The sequence below is a fragment of the Hylobates moloch genome, unplaced genomic scaffold (genome assembly GCF_009828535.3).
Source record: "Hylobates moloch isolate HMO894 unplaced genomic scaffold, HMol_V3 SCAFFOLD_3, whole genome shotgun sequence".
In the NCBI taxonomy this organism is placed as follows: Eukaryota; Metazoa; Chordata; class Mammalia; order Primates; family Hylobatidae; genus Hylobates; species Hylobates moloch.
This window is the reverse complement of record NW_026652278.1, coordinates 173,522,921-173,538,782: the sequence shown is the minus strand read 5'-3', so window position 1 is coordinate 173,538,782 and position 15,862 is coordinate 173,522,921. Positions and strand designations below refer to the sequence as shown.

The following is a 15,862-nucleotide window of genomic DNA, read 5'->3' as shown; positions in this document are numbered from 1 at the left end:
TGTCCCCGGACTGAGGGATTCACTTTAGATTAAGGACAAAATCCAAACACACCCATCCTAAGAAAATGTATAAAACCAAGTATCTTCGAGGTGATCAGCCATTAATTAAACTGCATACTAAAAACCTCTTCAGAGGAAGATAACAGAATCTAGAATGTCTAAAAAGCAGCATCCACATTGTCCAGTATACAATCAAAAACAACTGGACGTCAGAAGAAACCCCCAAAAAGTGACATCTAGTCAAGAGAAAAAGCCATTAACAGAAACCAACATCAAGATAGCCCGGATGTTGGAATTATCATAAACGAACTTTAAAACAGCTACTACAAAATATGTTCAAGAAATTAAAAATAAAAATGTCGTAATAATTGACAGACTAGAGAATCTCAGCAGAGAAGCAAAAATTAAAGAAACAACAAGAAAAAAGAACCGAATGGAAATTCTACACATGAAAAGCACAAAGTGTGCAATAAAAATTTCACTGGATGCACTTAACTACAGATTGGAGATGAGACAGAAAAAAAAATTGGTGAACTTGAAAAAAATCATCATCATCCTATCTATCTAAAGAACAGACAGGAAAAAAAGATTGATAAATTGGACTTTATCAAAATTGAAAATATCCACTCAAAGATAGCATTAAGAAAACAAAAGGCAATTCACAAACTAGAAGAAAAATTTTCTGTATCTGTATCTAACAAAAAACATGAATCCAGATATTTTAAAAACTATAAATAAATTATAAGTTTAAAAAAGAAAAACTTGCATAGACACATCACAAATAAAAATCTGAAAATTGTCAATAACACATGAAAAGGTGTTTAATATCATAGTCAGTAGGGATACGTAATTTAAGGCCACAATAAGATACACCCATCAGAATGGCTAAAAGAGGAAAAAAACAACAGCAAATGTTGGTTGTAACATGAAACAACCGGAACTCTCATAAATTGTTGGTGAGAGTCTAAAAAGAGACAATCATTTTGGAAAACTGTCTGGTAATTTATTATAAAGTTAAACATACAACTATCCTATGGCTCAGCAATTCTACTCCTATTTATCCAAGAGAAATAAAGACAGATGTCCACTGAAATATCTGTTGATAGCAACTGTATTGACTAACTTTCCAAAACTTAGAAATAACCCAAATGTCCAACAGGAGAAAGGGTAAACATATTGTGATAGCTGTATCAGTGTAATGGAATACCACCCACCCAAAAGTAACAAAGAATAGACTGATATACACAATACGGATGAATCTCGAAAACATTATGCTGAGTAAAAGAAGCCAGGCATAAAAGAATATACACTGTATGGTTCCATTTCCATAAAGTTTTAGAAGAGGCAAAATGAAGTGATACCATGAAGGATGGGTGTTGATCAAAGGGGAGCATGAGGCAAATTTTCTAGAATGATGGAAATGTTCTCTATTTTGAATGAAGTGGTTATACGTTATGCACATTAATGAAAATTACTGAATTGTATAATTAAGATTTGTACATTTCAAAGTATGTAAATTTTACCTCAATAAAAGCAATTATGAATAAATCCTGTACATTTTTTTTGAGACAGGTCTCATTGTGTTGCTCAGGCTGGAGTGCAGTGGTGCAATCTAGGCTCACTGCAAATCTCTGTCTCTCGGGCTCAAGCAATCCTCCCACTTCAGCCTCCCAAGTAGCTAGGACTACAGGCATGTGCCACCATTCCCAGTTAATTTTTGTATTTTTTGCAGAGATAGAGTTTCACCATGTTGCCCAGACTGGACTCCTGGGCTCAAGCAATTCACCCACCTCAGTCCCCCAAAATGCTAGGATTACAGGCATGAGCCACCACACCCAGCCAATCCGGTACTCTAAAATCATGATTATGAGATTATGAATAATTGCCAAATTTTAAATCCAGTACGTTTTATAAGTCATACTTTAAAGATTATGAATAATTGCCAAATTTTAAATCCAGTAAGTTTTATAAGTCGTACTTTAACTACTAATAGAAGTATTTTTTTAAATTTAATTATGTCCCCAAAGGTCTGAAATTCTGTGAATCCACACAATTTCAAACTGTTTCTGTACTGATATAGTACTCTCATTTTCAGATTTTCATATGGTGATTTTTGTGAACTATGATGAGCAAAACACATATATGTACATATCACTTATTCAGCTCTCTTAACTTCATGTCTAACATCATGTATTCACCTGAAAAACTCATGACTTGTTTTCTGAAAATTATCTGAAACTGTCAATGTTTTTAGAAATTTGATATTTAAATCTTTCTTAAACCTTAATTTGATCTTCAAAATATATTATCTTTTAAAATTTTAATATTTAAAAGTACACTTATTTATTCCCACTTCCAGACATAGCCATATTTCACCTTCCACCACCCCGCTTCTGCCTTCTTCAAGACAAGCTTCATTGTACGTTCATTCCTCTGAAAGACTACTATCACTTAGTTGGGTTTAACTGGTTTATCTATGAGTGAGCCTGAGTCTATTTATCTCAACATACCTTCTCTAGGTTATAGCTAGAAGAAAAAAAAAAATTCCTAAAACCCATTTTAGAAAAGAGAGAACAGATCTGTGCTTCATATGATGCAACTAGCTCTACATGGCTGGCTAGTTTCACATGATCTGGAAATTCCTACTCAACAAACGTGTAAATCCCTTACATGCAAACAAAACATGGCTGTATTTAGTCATCAAATACAAACTCCTGAAGAAAAAATTCCTAATGCTACATGCAGACAAGAAGAATAAATTTGCTGGAGATTATTATTTTCCTCTTAGAACATAATGAATTGCTTTACATGGTAATTATATACTCTCATTTAATCCTTACCTTCTTTCAGAGCTTTATCCATATTATGAGAAATTACTACCCTTCTAGACTGAGCTGACTCATGTGAGTTTCCATACACAGGACTCTGAAATGAAAGGAAAAAAATACAAAGCAGATTACTGAATGAATAAATCACAAATAAAAACAAAATTAAAGGTATGAAATGCCATCTAAACAAGCATTAAGATAAGGCTTAACAAATAACTGCAGTTTTTCCACGAAAGTAAATAAATGCTTAAGGTCAAAATTTTTTGGAAGAAAAATTAAGGAAGGATTTTCCCTACCAGATACCCAAACAGTATAATAACTGTATAGGAATAAATAAATCAACACAATGGTAGGGAGTAAACAAACTGATGTAGCTATATATGTGCAAATTAAGAACATAATTTTCTTAAGAAGAATTTGAAATTAATGATAAAAACCACACACTACTCGGTAAATGCTGTTGGAATAATTTGATATTCACATGGGAATAAAAGGTTACGGTCTTACACTTTGTATATAAATAACTCCAAAAAGATTAAACAGCTAAACATGTTTTAAGCTAAAAAAGAATTAAGAGGAAATAAGGGAGCAGCTTTTTATGATCTTGGAATGGAAAAGGCTTCTCTAAAATAAAACACAAAATCCAAGTGGTATGAAGGGGAAAAAAATGACAAATCTGACTACCTAAAATACAAAATTCTTGTTTCACAAAAGATAACGCAAACAAAATATAAATGATAGACTAGGAGACAATATCTGTAACATATGTAACAAAGAACTATTATTAAATATATAGAGACTCCAAAAATAAGAAAAATAACTCAAAAGAAAACCAAAGAAGTTGAAAGAGAAATCATAAAAGATAAACAAATGACCAATAAATGTATGACAAAAAAATGCAATCCCCTTTTTTATTAGAGGAATGCAAATTAGAGAAATGAGATACTATCAGACTGCCAAAGCAGCGGAAAGGACTCACCTATCTGATGTTGACAAGGACACAGGGAAATGGTTGTTTTCATATATTGTTGGGGAAATATCTATTTCTACAAGCTTTTAAGAAGGCAACTGAGCCACATATATCAAAATTTTAAAGGACTTTTTTGAGTCTCACAAGTTGCCCAGGCTGGAGTACTGTGGTGCTCACTGCAACCACTCAGCTCACTGCAACCTCCGCCTCCCAGGTTCAAGCGATTCTCCTGCCTCAGCCTCCAGAGTAGCTGGGACTTCGGGCGCACGACACCACACCCAGCTAATTTTTTATTTCTAGTAGAGATGGGCTTTCGCCATGTTGGACAGGCTGGTCTCGAACTCCTGACCTCATGTGATCACCTGCCTTGGCCTCCCAAAGTGCTGGGATTATAGGCGTGAGCCACCGCACCTGGCCTAAAGGACTTTTTATTCTGCAATGCTACTCCTAGGACTCTGCCCAACAGAAATGCAAAAAAGTACATGTATAAGAAATTTTACTACTATATTAATTATAGGGGCAAAAAAATTGGAAGTAACGCAAGTTTTTATATATACGTCAATAGTCAAAGAGTTAAATAAATTATTGGTATACCATTAAAAAGAATGCTTTAGGGATACATATATACCTTCATGGAAAGTCTTCTATGACGGGAAAATGTTTGCAAGCACAAACACTTTTAAAAGTGGTTTCCTCTAGGCAGAGGTATAGAATTTTAAGTCTATGTGTGTCTGTATAACAGCAAGTGATGTTAAAAAAAAATAACTGTATAAAGATACTGCTTTGGGCTGGGTGCAGTGGCTCACGCTTATAATCCTAGCACGTTGCGAGGCCAAGGCTGGCGGATCACTTGAGGTCAGGAGTTTGAGTCCAGCCTGGCCAACACAGTGAGACCCCATCTCTACTAAAAATACAAAAATTAGCTGGGCATGGTGGCGGGCGCCTGTAATCCCAGCTACTCGGCAGGCTGAGGCATGAGAATAGCTTGAACCCAGGAGATGTAGGTTGCAGTGAGTTGAGATCTCACCACTGCACTCTCCAGCCTGAGAGAGCAAGACTCTGTCTGGGAGAAAAAAAAAAAAAAAAGATACTGCTTGGCGGCGTTGTTTTTCTTAAAGGAGAGACTATAGAATGAAAACCCCACTATCTGGCTAGTGAGACTACATTAAAAAGAGGATTTTTTTCACTTGATCACATATCACCATAATCAAAAGCATGTACAATGTAACTGGGGTCTACTTACTGGTTTGGAAGGAAAAAAAGAGACAAAAAAAATTGCAGAACATTTTTTTTTCACGTGAGAAATATTACAAGTTCTTGACCAGCAGTGCCACATGACTTGGAGAGCTAAAAGGCTAATGTTACTGTCACCCTCATCCTACAAACAAGTGTGGAGAACCACTTCATTCTCAAGCAGAGGCCAGACCAGCACAGATGCAATCAATCCCACAGCCCCAGGCCACCCAACTGGGAGTGGAGAATTTCCAGTCCTTGATTAGTCTCATGCTATCTACGATCAAGTGCCAAGGATGTCATCCCTGTTCGTACTTACTGTTATTAAAAACAAACAAAAGTCTCCTGGTGACCTTATAAAAAAAGATGAAAAAAGCCATAGATTCAAGATTTCTTAGTGGAATTTTTTTTTAAAACCTTAAGATGTACATGTTGCACCCAAGAAAGAAAAGACATTCCTTTATGCTCAAATTAACATATAGCATTCAACATTTTCCCCAGGAATTTTTAAAAAATCTTAATCATAATTATATATAGACAAAGACATTTAATGCATAAAAGAAAATCATGTGACCTTTTAAAACTATTTTCTAGTTTCTGGGTAGCTCTCTATGAAATTAAATAAATGATGTAGATTTTATTGAAAGTTTAACATTTTTCATTTAGTTCACAGAAGAAAAAAAATTGAAGAAATGAGGACTTTTCAAATTCTACTGCTTTTAAAACATCAGGCAGATATTTAAACAACTTACAAATTTTGGGGGTAATATTTAATGGAGTTAAATGCTTTCAGAGGTCTACACTGCTAAATAATTTTAATCACAACTTCTCAAAGCTTTGGCAAATAGTTAAATGAACAATACTGATCAAATGATAAAACCAAAGCCAATAAACTTATTGAAGAAGTTCCTGGCCGGGTGCGGTGGCTCACGCCTATAATCCCAGCACTTCGGGAGGCAGAGGCAGGTGGATCACTTGAGGTCAGGAGTTAGCGGCCAGCCTGGCTAACATGGTGAAACCCCATCTAAAATTTAAAAAATCAGCTGGGCTTGGTGGCAGGCACCTGTAGTCCCAGCTACTCAGGAGGCTGAGGAAGGAGGTCTGACTGAGCCCAGGAGATGCAGGCTGCGGTGACCCATGACTGTACCACTGCACTCCAGCCTGGGCAACATAGCAAGACACTGTCTCCAAAAAAAAAAAAAAAAAAGGAGTTATTCTTCAATTTGAGTTCTTAAAATGGAAACTGCCTATAACGGCTGTGTATGAATATGACTGACGGTACATGCATATCTGAAGCATATTCTTTGGATATGTGTCTATCTTTTTAGCTTCCTTCAAAACTTTTAATTTTTTATTCTTATTTTTTATCTTCCTAGTTACGGATCTACTCCTCTTGCCATGTGTCTGTATATTTCTTTTATCTCACTACTTCATACTTACATGTAACATACAAACATATGTTTGTCACTACTGACTACATCTGAATAAGGCCTTTCGTCTATTTAATGATAAAATGGTGGTTTCTCTAAGAGCTAGGGGAAGGGGGAAATGGTGAGTTAATGTTTAATGGGTATAGAGTTTCAGTTTGGGGGGTTTTTTGTTTGTTTTTTTGATAGGGTCTCACTCTGTCACCCAGGCTGGAGTACTGTGGTGCAATCTCGGCTCACTGCAGCCTCGACCTCCTGGCTCAAGCAACCCTTCCACCTCAGCCTCCTGAGTAGCTAGAACTACAAGTGTGTGTCCCGCTATGTTTTAAGTTTTTTGTAAAGATAGGAGTTTCCCCATGTTGCCCAGGTTGGTCTTGAACTCCTGGCCTCAAGCGATCCTCCCACCTAGGCCTCCCAAAGTGCTGGGATTATAGGCATGAGTCACCGTGCCTAGCAGAGTCTTAGTTTTACAAGATGAAAAGAGTTATGGAGATAGATGGTGGCAATGGTTGCACAACATTATAAATGCATTTAGTATCACTGAACTGTATACTCAAAAATGGTTCAGATAGCAAATTTTATAAGTATTTTACCATAATAAAAATCAAATTGCAGGGGAGATGGGTTTATGAGAATAATGTTTTCTATTTTAGCTCTATTTAAGCAAAACCCCTACCTATTATTCTTTCAGTCTGATTTTCCAATCTGGTTCTGAAGTTCCCACACCCGACCCACTAGGAATCACTGGCCCTTACTAGAAAGAAAACAGTTCTTTGTTCCTATCCCATCCCCATAGCCTGATGGAGAATCTGTAAGCCAGGAGAACAGGAAAGAGAAAAAAACACCTCATGGGCCAAAAATAACTGGGTTACTATGTGCAGTTATGATACATATTGGTTTTCATCCAGGGTTCCTGGCTCCTAACTGCTACAGCCCTTGTTCCAGTCTTTTGTTATAATGTTGGGTGTGTCAGGCCTGGGGGCAGGCCTCTGACCTTTTTTCTGCCCTTCTTCTACTTTCAGGGGCCCCTGCCTCTCTGACTGTGGGTCTTAGGACCCTCCCATCAGAGATCCCACCCTATACTCTAGAGGAAGGAAAGCTCCAGAGGACAGGGCTCAGTGAGCTTCAGGACAGCTGAACATGTGAGGTTCCTGGAGGGTGGTGCCCAGGGAGGGCATGAAAGCTCCGCACCCCTCCCCCAAACCTCACCATAGCATTTCTTCATCTGTATCCTTTGCAATATCTTTTACAATAAACCAGTAAATGTAAGTAAGCATTTCCCTGAGTTCTGTGAGCTGCTTCAGCAAATTAACTGAACCCAAAGGGGGCTCATGGGCACCCCAAATTGAAGCTGGTTGGCCAGAAGTTCCAGCAGCCCAGACTTACAGACTGACGTTGGGGGTCAGGGGTTGAGGGCTCTTGGGGACTGAGCCTCACTTAACCTATGGGCTCTGACACTGTCTCCAGGTAGACGGTGCTGGAACAATTAGAGGACACCCAGCTGGTGTCCGCTGCTTGGTGTGTGGGGAAAAAACCCCACATATTTGGTCACAAAAATCTTCTATGTTTATGTTTGTTGTGGTATGAAAGTAGAGGAAAAAGTTTTCTGTACACATTCTGCATGGAAATTCCTTTTTACGGATTTAATATTTATGAAGCCAGAATCTCCTCATGTCTGAATAAGTAGCCACTACATACTCTATTTCTTCCAGGTCAAAAGGGTAGAATCTACTAATCATTTTCCCCAAGATGCAATTTCAGAAAAAAAGAGAAAGAAGCTAATGAAAATTCAACAAATTTAAAACATGAATAAATTCCTGTGGCTCCAAAGATAATCAAGCAATAATTGTCTTCATTCTCCTATTTATAGGTTTGAAAAAAAGAAACTTCACAAGGCAGATTTCCCCAAAGACTTATTCTATTATGCTAGCATAGGCTTCAGGTAAAGACAACCTCTTACTGACAATCACCTTCCTAAAATGACTGTTTTAGGAAAGATGAAAGAAAAATACGTGTACTTTGCCCACTGTCACAAAGGATAACCGATAGTCTTCAGTATCCTAGTCCAGAAACGAGGACCGGGTACTCTACTCTTGCTTTAAGTTTTCAGTATCCATATCACAATATTAACTCATAAAAGCTCTTGGTGAACCAGACCACTGTCCTGTAAAAAAAAATACACCTTATTTTCTATTTAAATAAAATAAGTGAAAAAAAACACACAAAAAACTGAAATAACAAAAAAAAAGAAAGCAAAGAATAAAAAGACTTAAAAAAACAACAACAAAAATAAAATAAAGTTTGTCTTCATTTTAAGATTTAAACCTATTTGAAAACAACGTATCAAGATCATTTTTAATCACCCAGTGAGTTTTTCTGCAGAGAGAGAAAATGTTAAGAACATTTTCAGAGTATTTTTCTAAAGACAGAGCAAAACTTGAAAGCTTTTCTTTTTTTTCTTTTTGAAACGGAGTCTCGCTCTGTTGCCAGGCTGGAGTGCAGCGGTGCGATCTTGGCTCACTGCAAGCTCCGTGTCCTGGGTTCAAGCAATTCTCCCGCCTCGGCCTCCCAAGTAGCTGGGACTACAGGCGCCCACCACCACGCCGGGCTAATTTTTTGTATATTTAGTAGAGACGGAGTTTCACCATGTTGGCCAGGATGGTCTCGATCTCCTGACTTTGTGATCCGCCCGCCTCAGCCTCCCAAAGTGCTGGGATTACAGGCACAAGCCACCACACCTGGCCTAATTTTTTTTTTCCAACAACAAAAAAAATGGAAGTCACGAATTTTGGATGATATCTCCAACTAATTCAACGTCATTACAAACTCTGCAGGCTGCCACCGTTTGGGCGAAACTTCGAGCCATGTTCAAGCCATGGGCATCTAGTCTGTAATGGCTGCTCTTAAAAAGCTCTTAGCAGAGCACCCACCAGACAGTATCACAAATACGACTCAACCAGTAAGACACAGCATAACAGAACACATAATTCTTGAAGTATTTTTGCCTTTGAGGATATGCTTTACAGAGAGGAAAGTGCACACTCCCTGGAGATGTTTTGCTGTGATGTAAAGCATTTAAGTATCCAAACAAAACCTGGTTTGACAGTTTCCTGAGTTGTGCTTTCATTGTGCTGAATCATGAACTAAAGAATAACTTACTTTCCTTATCAAAAAAAAAAAAAACAGAAAATTGTTAACATGATACTGAGAGGTTATCATTTAGAGAGATTGTATTAATAGAAAATAGTGGATTTGTGCCTTTTTTTTCCCTCTTAGTCAAGCACAATTTCTACTTTAGATACAGGAAGGAGCAACTATTCTTTAAAATTCAACCTACAAGTTTTCTCATATTACTGTTTTTCTAAATTTCAAAGATGCTATAATTTCTTTTTAAACTGTTATTTCCAATTACATAAACAGCAGAGATACACTCTCTATTATAGATGTAAGGAATTAAACTGACTCATAATGATGATCCAGATGATCACTAATAACATTTTGGTACATTTCCTTCTTGTCAGTGATTCCAAAACTTCCTATGTAACCTTGGGCAAGTTACTTTTCCATACCTCACTTTCCTTCTATGTAAAATAGAGATAACAATAGTACCTACCTCACAAAACTGATATGAGCATTAATTAACACACACCAAGTACCATAACAATGTCTGACAACAATAAATTACTGGTAACTTTTTCATTTGTATACTTTTTAAAAGAAATTGGGATCATGGTATATATACAACTTTGTATCTGGCTTTTTACACTCAGTATTTTATCATGCATATCTTTTATAATAATAAAAGACTCAGGCAATGTTTTGAATAGTTTATACCATAATTTATTCTCTTATTCTATATTTGTCTCCACCTCTTTTTTCTATTTTAAATAAAAAATGTTGCCACTGTTAACTACTGGTACCACCAAAAATGTTCTAAAACATACTAAAAACGTCTATAAAATATATAGGTGGAGTTGGACTCTGACTTAATTCAAAAGATTAAATGCCTCAAGAATTTTCTTTTGCTTCACAGGGGAGTCTTTTTTTCCTTCCAGTCAGTGTCTCACTCTGTTGTCCAGGCTGGATGGAGTGCAGTGACACAGTCACGGCTCACTACAGCCTCAAACTCCTGGGTACTATAAGAGATTGGTCAGGGTGGTGGGAAAAGTTATAAAAAGTTATAGGGAAAGATGCAAACCTTCTTGGAAGGCCAGGAGGTTTTGCAAAACTTCGGGAGAGAATAAAGCTGAAGGCAGCTAATTCTCTTACCCTGAGGCAGAGGGTGAGAATTAGGTGCAAGTGAATGTAGGGGAGTTTATCTAGATAAATTTATTTACTTATGTTGCCCGAAAACCGACCTTAGATCATCCTCACACAAGACTGCTCCCTGCAAGAGGGGACAACAATGTTAATTACCCACAAATTGTGTTGGCTCCAGGCCTTTGTCATTAAATCTGTACTGAATATATACAAGCGGCTCTGGTTTACCAGGACTGCACTCTCTCTTTGCCCCTAGCGCCAGCAGTACCCTAGCCACACTCATGCAAAATAACTGCATCTGCATATTCCTTTCACCTGTTGCTCAGCCAGGGTCTGCAGGACAGACTCAGCAGGGCTCAAGCAATCCTCCCACCTCAACCTCCCAAACAGCTGTGACTACAGGTGTGTACACCAATCCCAGCTAATTTTTTATTTTTATTTTCTTTGTAGACACAGGGGGGTCTCACTATGTTGCCCAGGCTGGTCTTGAACTTATGTCCTCAAGCAATCCTCCCACCTTGGTTTCACAAAATGTTGGGATTATAGTTGTGAGCCACTGCAACCGGACAAAAGGGGAGTCTTCTATCAGCTGAGAAGAAACTGAAGGAACAAAGGAGAGAATGGGGTGGGAGGTGAGGTACTCTGAGCTTTTCTGGCCTTGAAGCACAAATTATGAATAGGTGAGCTGGAAAAATCCCTTTTCAGCCTCTTTGGCCAACCCTAAACCATGTCCCTTGAAAGCCCAGGTCCTCTGAGCAGGGCACCTCCAGAAGGAGAACTGAGTAATGAACAAGAGAGGCAGTGTGAAGGCACAGGTCAGGGCCTTCTATCCCCGAGGGGTACTCAGTAAGACCAACACAGCTTCCAAAAGCTTACATCTGTATCCTGGTTTTACCTCACATGAACATAGAGAAAGATGAATGGGAGATTAGATCAGAAGCTTCTGTAGCTTATTATACCATGTCTCAAAGTATGTTTTGTGTCCAGGCCAAAGGCCAACCATGCCTACATGCATCAAATGTATGATTCAGGTTCTGTTGATACTTCCATAATGAAAGACAATTATCTATTAAGATAGATCCAGAGACTACATCCTATGAAGGGATATGAAACCATTAGATCTTTTCTCTGAACAAATACGAAATTAAAATGTGCTTCATGCTGGGGCATAATACCCTTGTTATTACTATGACAAAGGCATTATTACATCACATTAGAGTGGCAAAAGCACTCAGTTAAAACTCAGAATAAATGAGGCTACAGTTGATTATTCCCCATTAACTTGCTGGGCTATAATGAACATGTCCACCTCTCTGAGAGTCACGTCAATGTAAAATAATAATGTCTGCACTATTTAAATTAATGAATCATTATGCATTTGAAGAAGGATAATATGCACGTAAAAGTGCTTTAACAATTATAAAGCAGTTCAGAGATACAGGTTACTATTATGGTTCCAAAAGTCATAGTCTAAACTTTTTAACAATGTTAATTTCCTTTCCGAAAAATACATGGGATTGATGTTATGACCTCTCATGCCGTCATATTTTACTTTCATAGCAGATTCCTTTCATAATGTTTCCTGGTGATTAACCTACTTTCTAAAAGAAAAATAAGTATTAACACAAAGGCAAAATCTTTATTAACTGATCAATAGAAGTAGATTTTGAGGTCGGTTAATAATACTTAGGTTGTTTTTGGGCACAGTGGCTCACGCCTGTAATCCCAGCACCTTGAGAGGCCAAAGTGGGCAGATCATGAGGTCAGGAGGTCGAGACCATCCTGGCTAACAGGTGAAACCCCGTTTCTACTAAAAATACAAAAAAATCAGCCAGGCATGGTGGCAGGCATCTGTAGTCCCAGCTACTCGGGAGGCTGAGGCAGGAGAATGGTGTGAACCCAGGAGGCAGAGCTTACAGTGAGCCAAGATTGCGCCACTGCACTCCAGCCTGGGCAACAGAGCCACACTCTGTCTAAAAATAATAATAATAATAATAATAACAACAACACTTAAGTTGTTTTTCCATTCAATTGGAAGAATTAGATTCATGGGGAGAAAAAAGAGCTTTATCTCTAATTTCTAAGATTCAAATCCAAAGATCTTTACAAAACACACTTCATTTGATTACAAGATAAATTTAAGTATATTTCAAATCAGACAAACACTTGAAAATTGAAATCAGAACATATACTTGAAAATACGCAGACAGATAGCGGTTTGACTAAATCGGCAAGTAGAAAACAAATAGAGGCTAGAAAAAAAAATGAAGAAAAGCAAACTGGCTTAGAAAAAGATAACTGAAAACTCTGACAATAATTTTTGCATTCCTAAAAAAGTTTGTATGATGAAAAAATTCTATAACTATTTTACCACTGGCTTCTATTGTAATTTTGAGTTCATAAGGGAAATCATAGGTTTCTATGATATGAATCACGTTTCCATCAATTTATTCAATCATCTAACATTTACTGAGGACTCACCCTGTGTGCCTGGCACTTAGCTGGGTACTGGAGGGGGAACAGTAAATAAATTATGTCTCTGTACTCACAGAGCTTCATTTATTCTTCTTTTTTTTTTTAGACCAAGTCTCACTCTGTTACCCAGGCTGGAGTGCAGTGGCGCCATCTTAGCTCACTGCAACCTCCGCCTTCCAGGTTCAAGTGATTCTCCTGCCTCAGCCTCCCAAATAGCTGGGACTACAGGCATGTGCCACCATGCCCAGCTAATTTTTGTATTTTTAGTAGAGACGGGGTTTCACCATGTTGGCCAGGCAGGTCTCGAACTCCTGACCTCAGGTGATCCACCCACCTCAGCCTCCCAAAGCGCCAGCATAACAGGTGTGAGTCACCACACCCAGCCTTGGCTTCATTTATTTTTTATGGAAACTCACAATCGGGTAGCTAATGAGCCATACCACCATGGAAGCCTGGGCTTAGGAATTCTAATATTCTTCCTATTCTGGCATGCTCTCTACCTTTCACTTTCTAGCCCAGGTCACAAAAGATAAATTACTCAAGTACACAATCTAAGAGAATTTTGAAGTTCATACATATTGAAGTATATTGCAAAAATAATTCTCATGTCATAATAGTTCTCACTGATAGCACTGAACATAAATGATGAAGGAACCAGAATAGCTGCCCCTGCTTTAAAGCTGTCCTGTAACTCAACAACTGGATGAGTCACATTGAATTGCTTTTTTCACAGAGATCTTTAGTCATGAAAACAATCACTGTTTTGTACTCCATTACTGTCCTGGAATACCATAATTCCATTATCTTAGTTAATTTGTTAACTGTGAGGAAACATTTTAAATGGTCCATTTTCGAGGCATGATAAATCTAAGTACTGGTATCTGGCCTGTGGACATGACAAACTGCACGGCTCATGCACCTAGAAAGTCATGATAAGCAAACAGGATGTAGAGGAGGGGTCAGCCCATAAAAAGGAAGAAAATTTCGTTATCGGGAAATCGAAACTTAAGCGGGGAAAGGGATGGGGTATAACCTTACAAGGGATAATAAAACTTAGGCGACATCTGGGAAGATTGTAACCCCATAGTACTCGACCAATGAGGAACTAGGGAAGGGACTTGCGTGCTAGGAGATAAAATTACCTGCTGTAACTGTCCCAGGTGTGTCTGCCTACCAGACACCCCATCTTGCAAGACCACCATTAAAATCTCTCTTCTGCTGTTCTTCATGTCTCTGAGTCCATTCTTTGGGTTTAGACGGGTGAGTGTGTTTTTCACATTAACTAGCTTTTAAATAAAAACTGGTGATAAAAAACTTAGAAAAAATATTACATTGGTAATTTTATTCACTGGGACCTCAACTTCTATAGTTTCTTTGAAGTGAAAAGCTGGGCCCCACACCTAGCAGCCCAGATAGCATAAATGTGTCATATTAAGATGTGGAATGAATTACTGCCATAAAAGACTAGCTGCATAAGGCCAAAAATACAATGCAATTAAATCTACTCAAAGAGGCAGACTTTTATATCCCTTTTAATTGATGAGTAAAAGTTATTTACTCCAGCCCAGATCTAGATCATACAAATTGCTTCTTCTGTTTCTATCTAAAATAAATGTGTTGACATTCAAAGAATAAATCCTGCTTTTTTTTTTTTTTTTTGAAGATGGAGTCTCGCTCTGTCATCCAGGCTGGAATGCAGTGGTGCCATCTTAGCTCACTGCAACCTCCACCTCCCAGGTTCACGCCATTCTCCCACCTCGGCCTCCCAAGTAGCTGGGATTACAGGCGCCCACCACCGCGCCCAGCTAATTTTTTGTATTTTTAGTAGACACAGGGTTTTGCAATGTTGGCCAGGCTGGTCTTGAACTCCTGACCTCAAGTGATCCGCCTGCTTTGCCCTCCCAAAGTGCTGGGATTACAGGTGTGAGCCACCGCGTCCGGCCAATCCTGCTCTTAAAAGAAACAAGTTGTTGGCCGGGTGTGGTGGCTCACGCCTGTAATCCCAGCACTTTGGGGGGCTGAGGCGGGTGGATCACAACATCAGGAGATCAAGACCATCCTGGCTAACATGGTGAAACCCCGTCTCTACTAAAAATACAAAAAAATTAGCTGGGTGTGGTGGCGGGAGCCTGTAGTCCCAGCTACTTGGGAGGCTGAGGCAGGAGAAGGGTGTGAATCCAGGAAGCAGAGCTTGCAGTGAGCTGAGATCACGCCACTGCACTCCAGCCTGGGCGATAGGGCAAAACTGGGTCTCAAAAAAAAAAAAAGAAACATGTTATTAAGACAGGCCTTTGTACCACAGGCCTTTGTGCAACAGCCATTCCACTAAGTAGGGAGGACTGAGCAATGCAGCCTTGTGCACGTGGATACATAACCATGTTAATATTAGACGTGACTTAGTTTCCTTGGGCCTTGTTGACATCAGGAAGCCCCTATCTGTAACTTGAAAACATTCTAAATCAGTTTTCTTCAAGAATCACTTGGGGAATTTGTTCAAATGCAGATTTTTAGACACTATTCCCTTATAGTCTTAATTCACAAAGTTTAGGGTATGTCTTTAGAGTAAATATAGTATTTTTAACAACATTTCCGAAATTATTTCTGTGACCCTCAGACCACACTTTAGGAAACACTGCGAACTGGTCCTGATGATAAAAATTATGATCCCT

At 38.4% G+C, this 15,862-nt stretch overlaps 1 protein-coding gene across 7 annotated transcripts in view; it reads right to left on the bottom strand.

Moving 5' to 3' along the window:
• Positions 1–15,862, bottom strand: part of SNX25 (sorting nexin 25) — a 184,683-nt gene that overhangs the window by 116,100 nt on the left and 52,721 nt on the right. For all 7 annotated transcript variants that reach the window (XM_058436946.1, XM_058436948.1, XM_032754549.2 and 4 more), the window contains exon 2: positions 2,841–2,925. In XM_058436946.1, coding sequence (XP_058292929.1) covers positions 2,841–2,862 — 22 coding nt within the window. In that variant the 5' untranslated portion in view covers positions 2,863–2,925. The remainder of the gene's footprint in view (positions 1–2,840; positions 2,926–15,862) is intronic.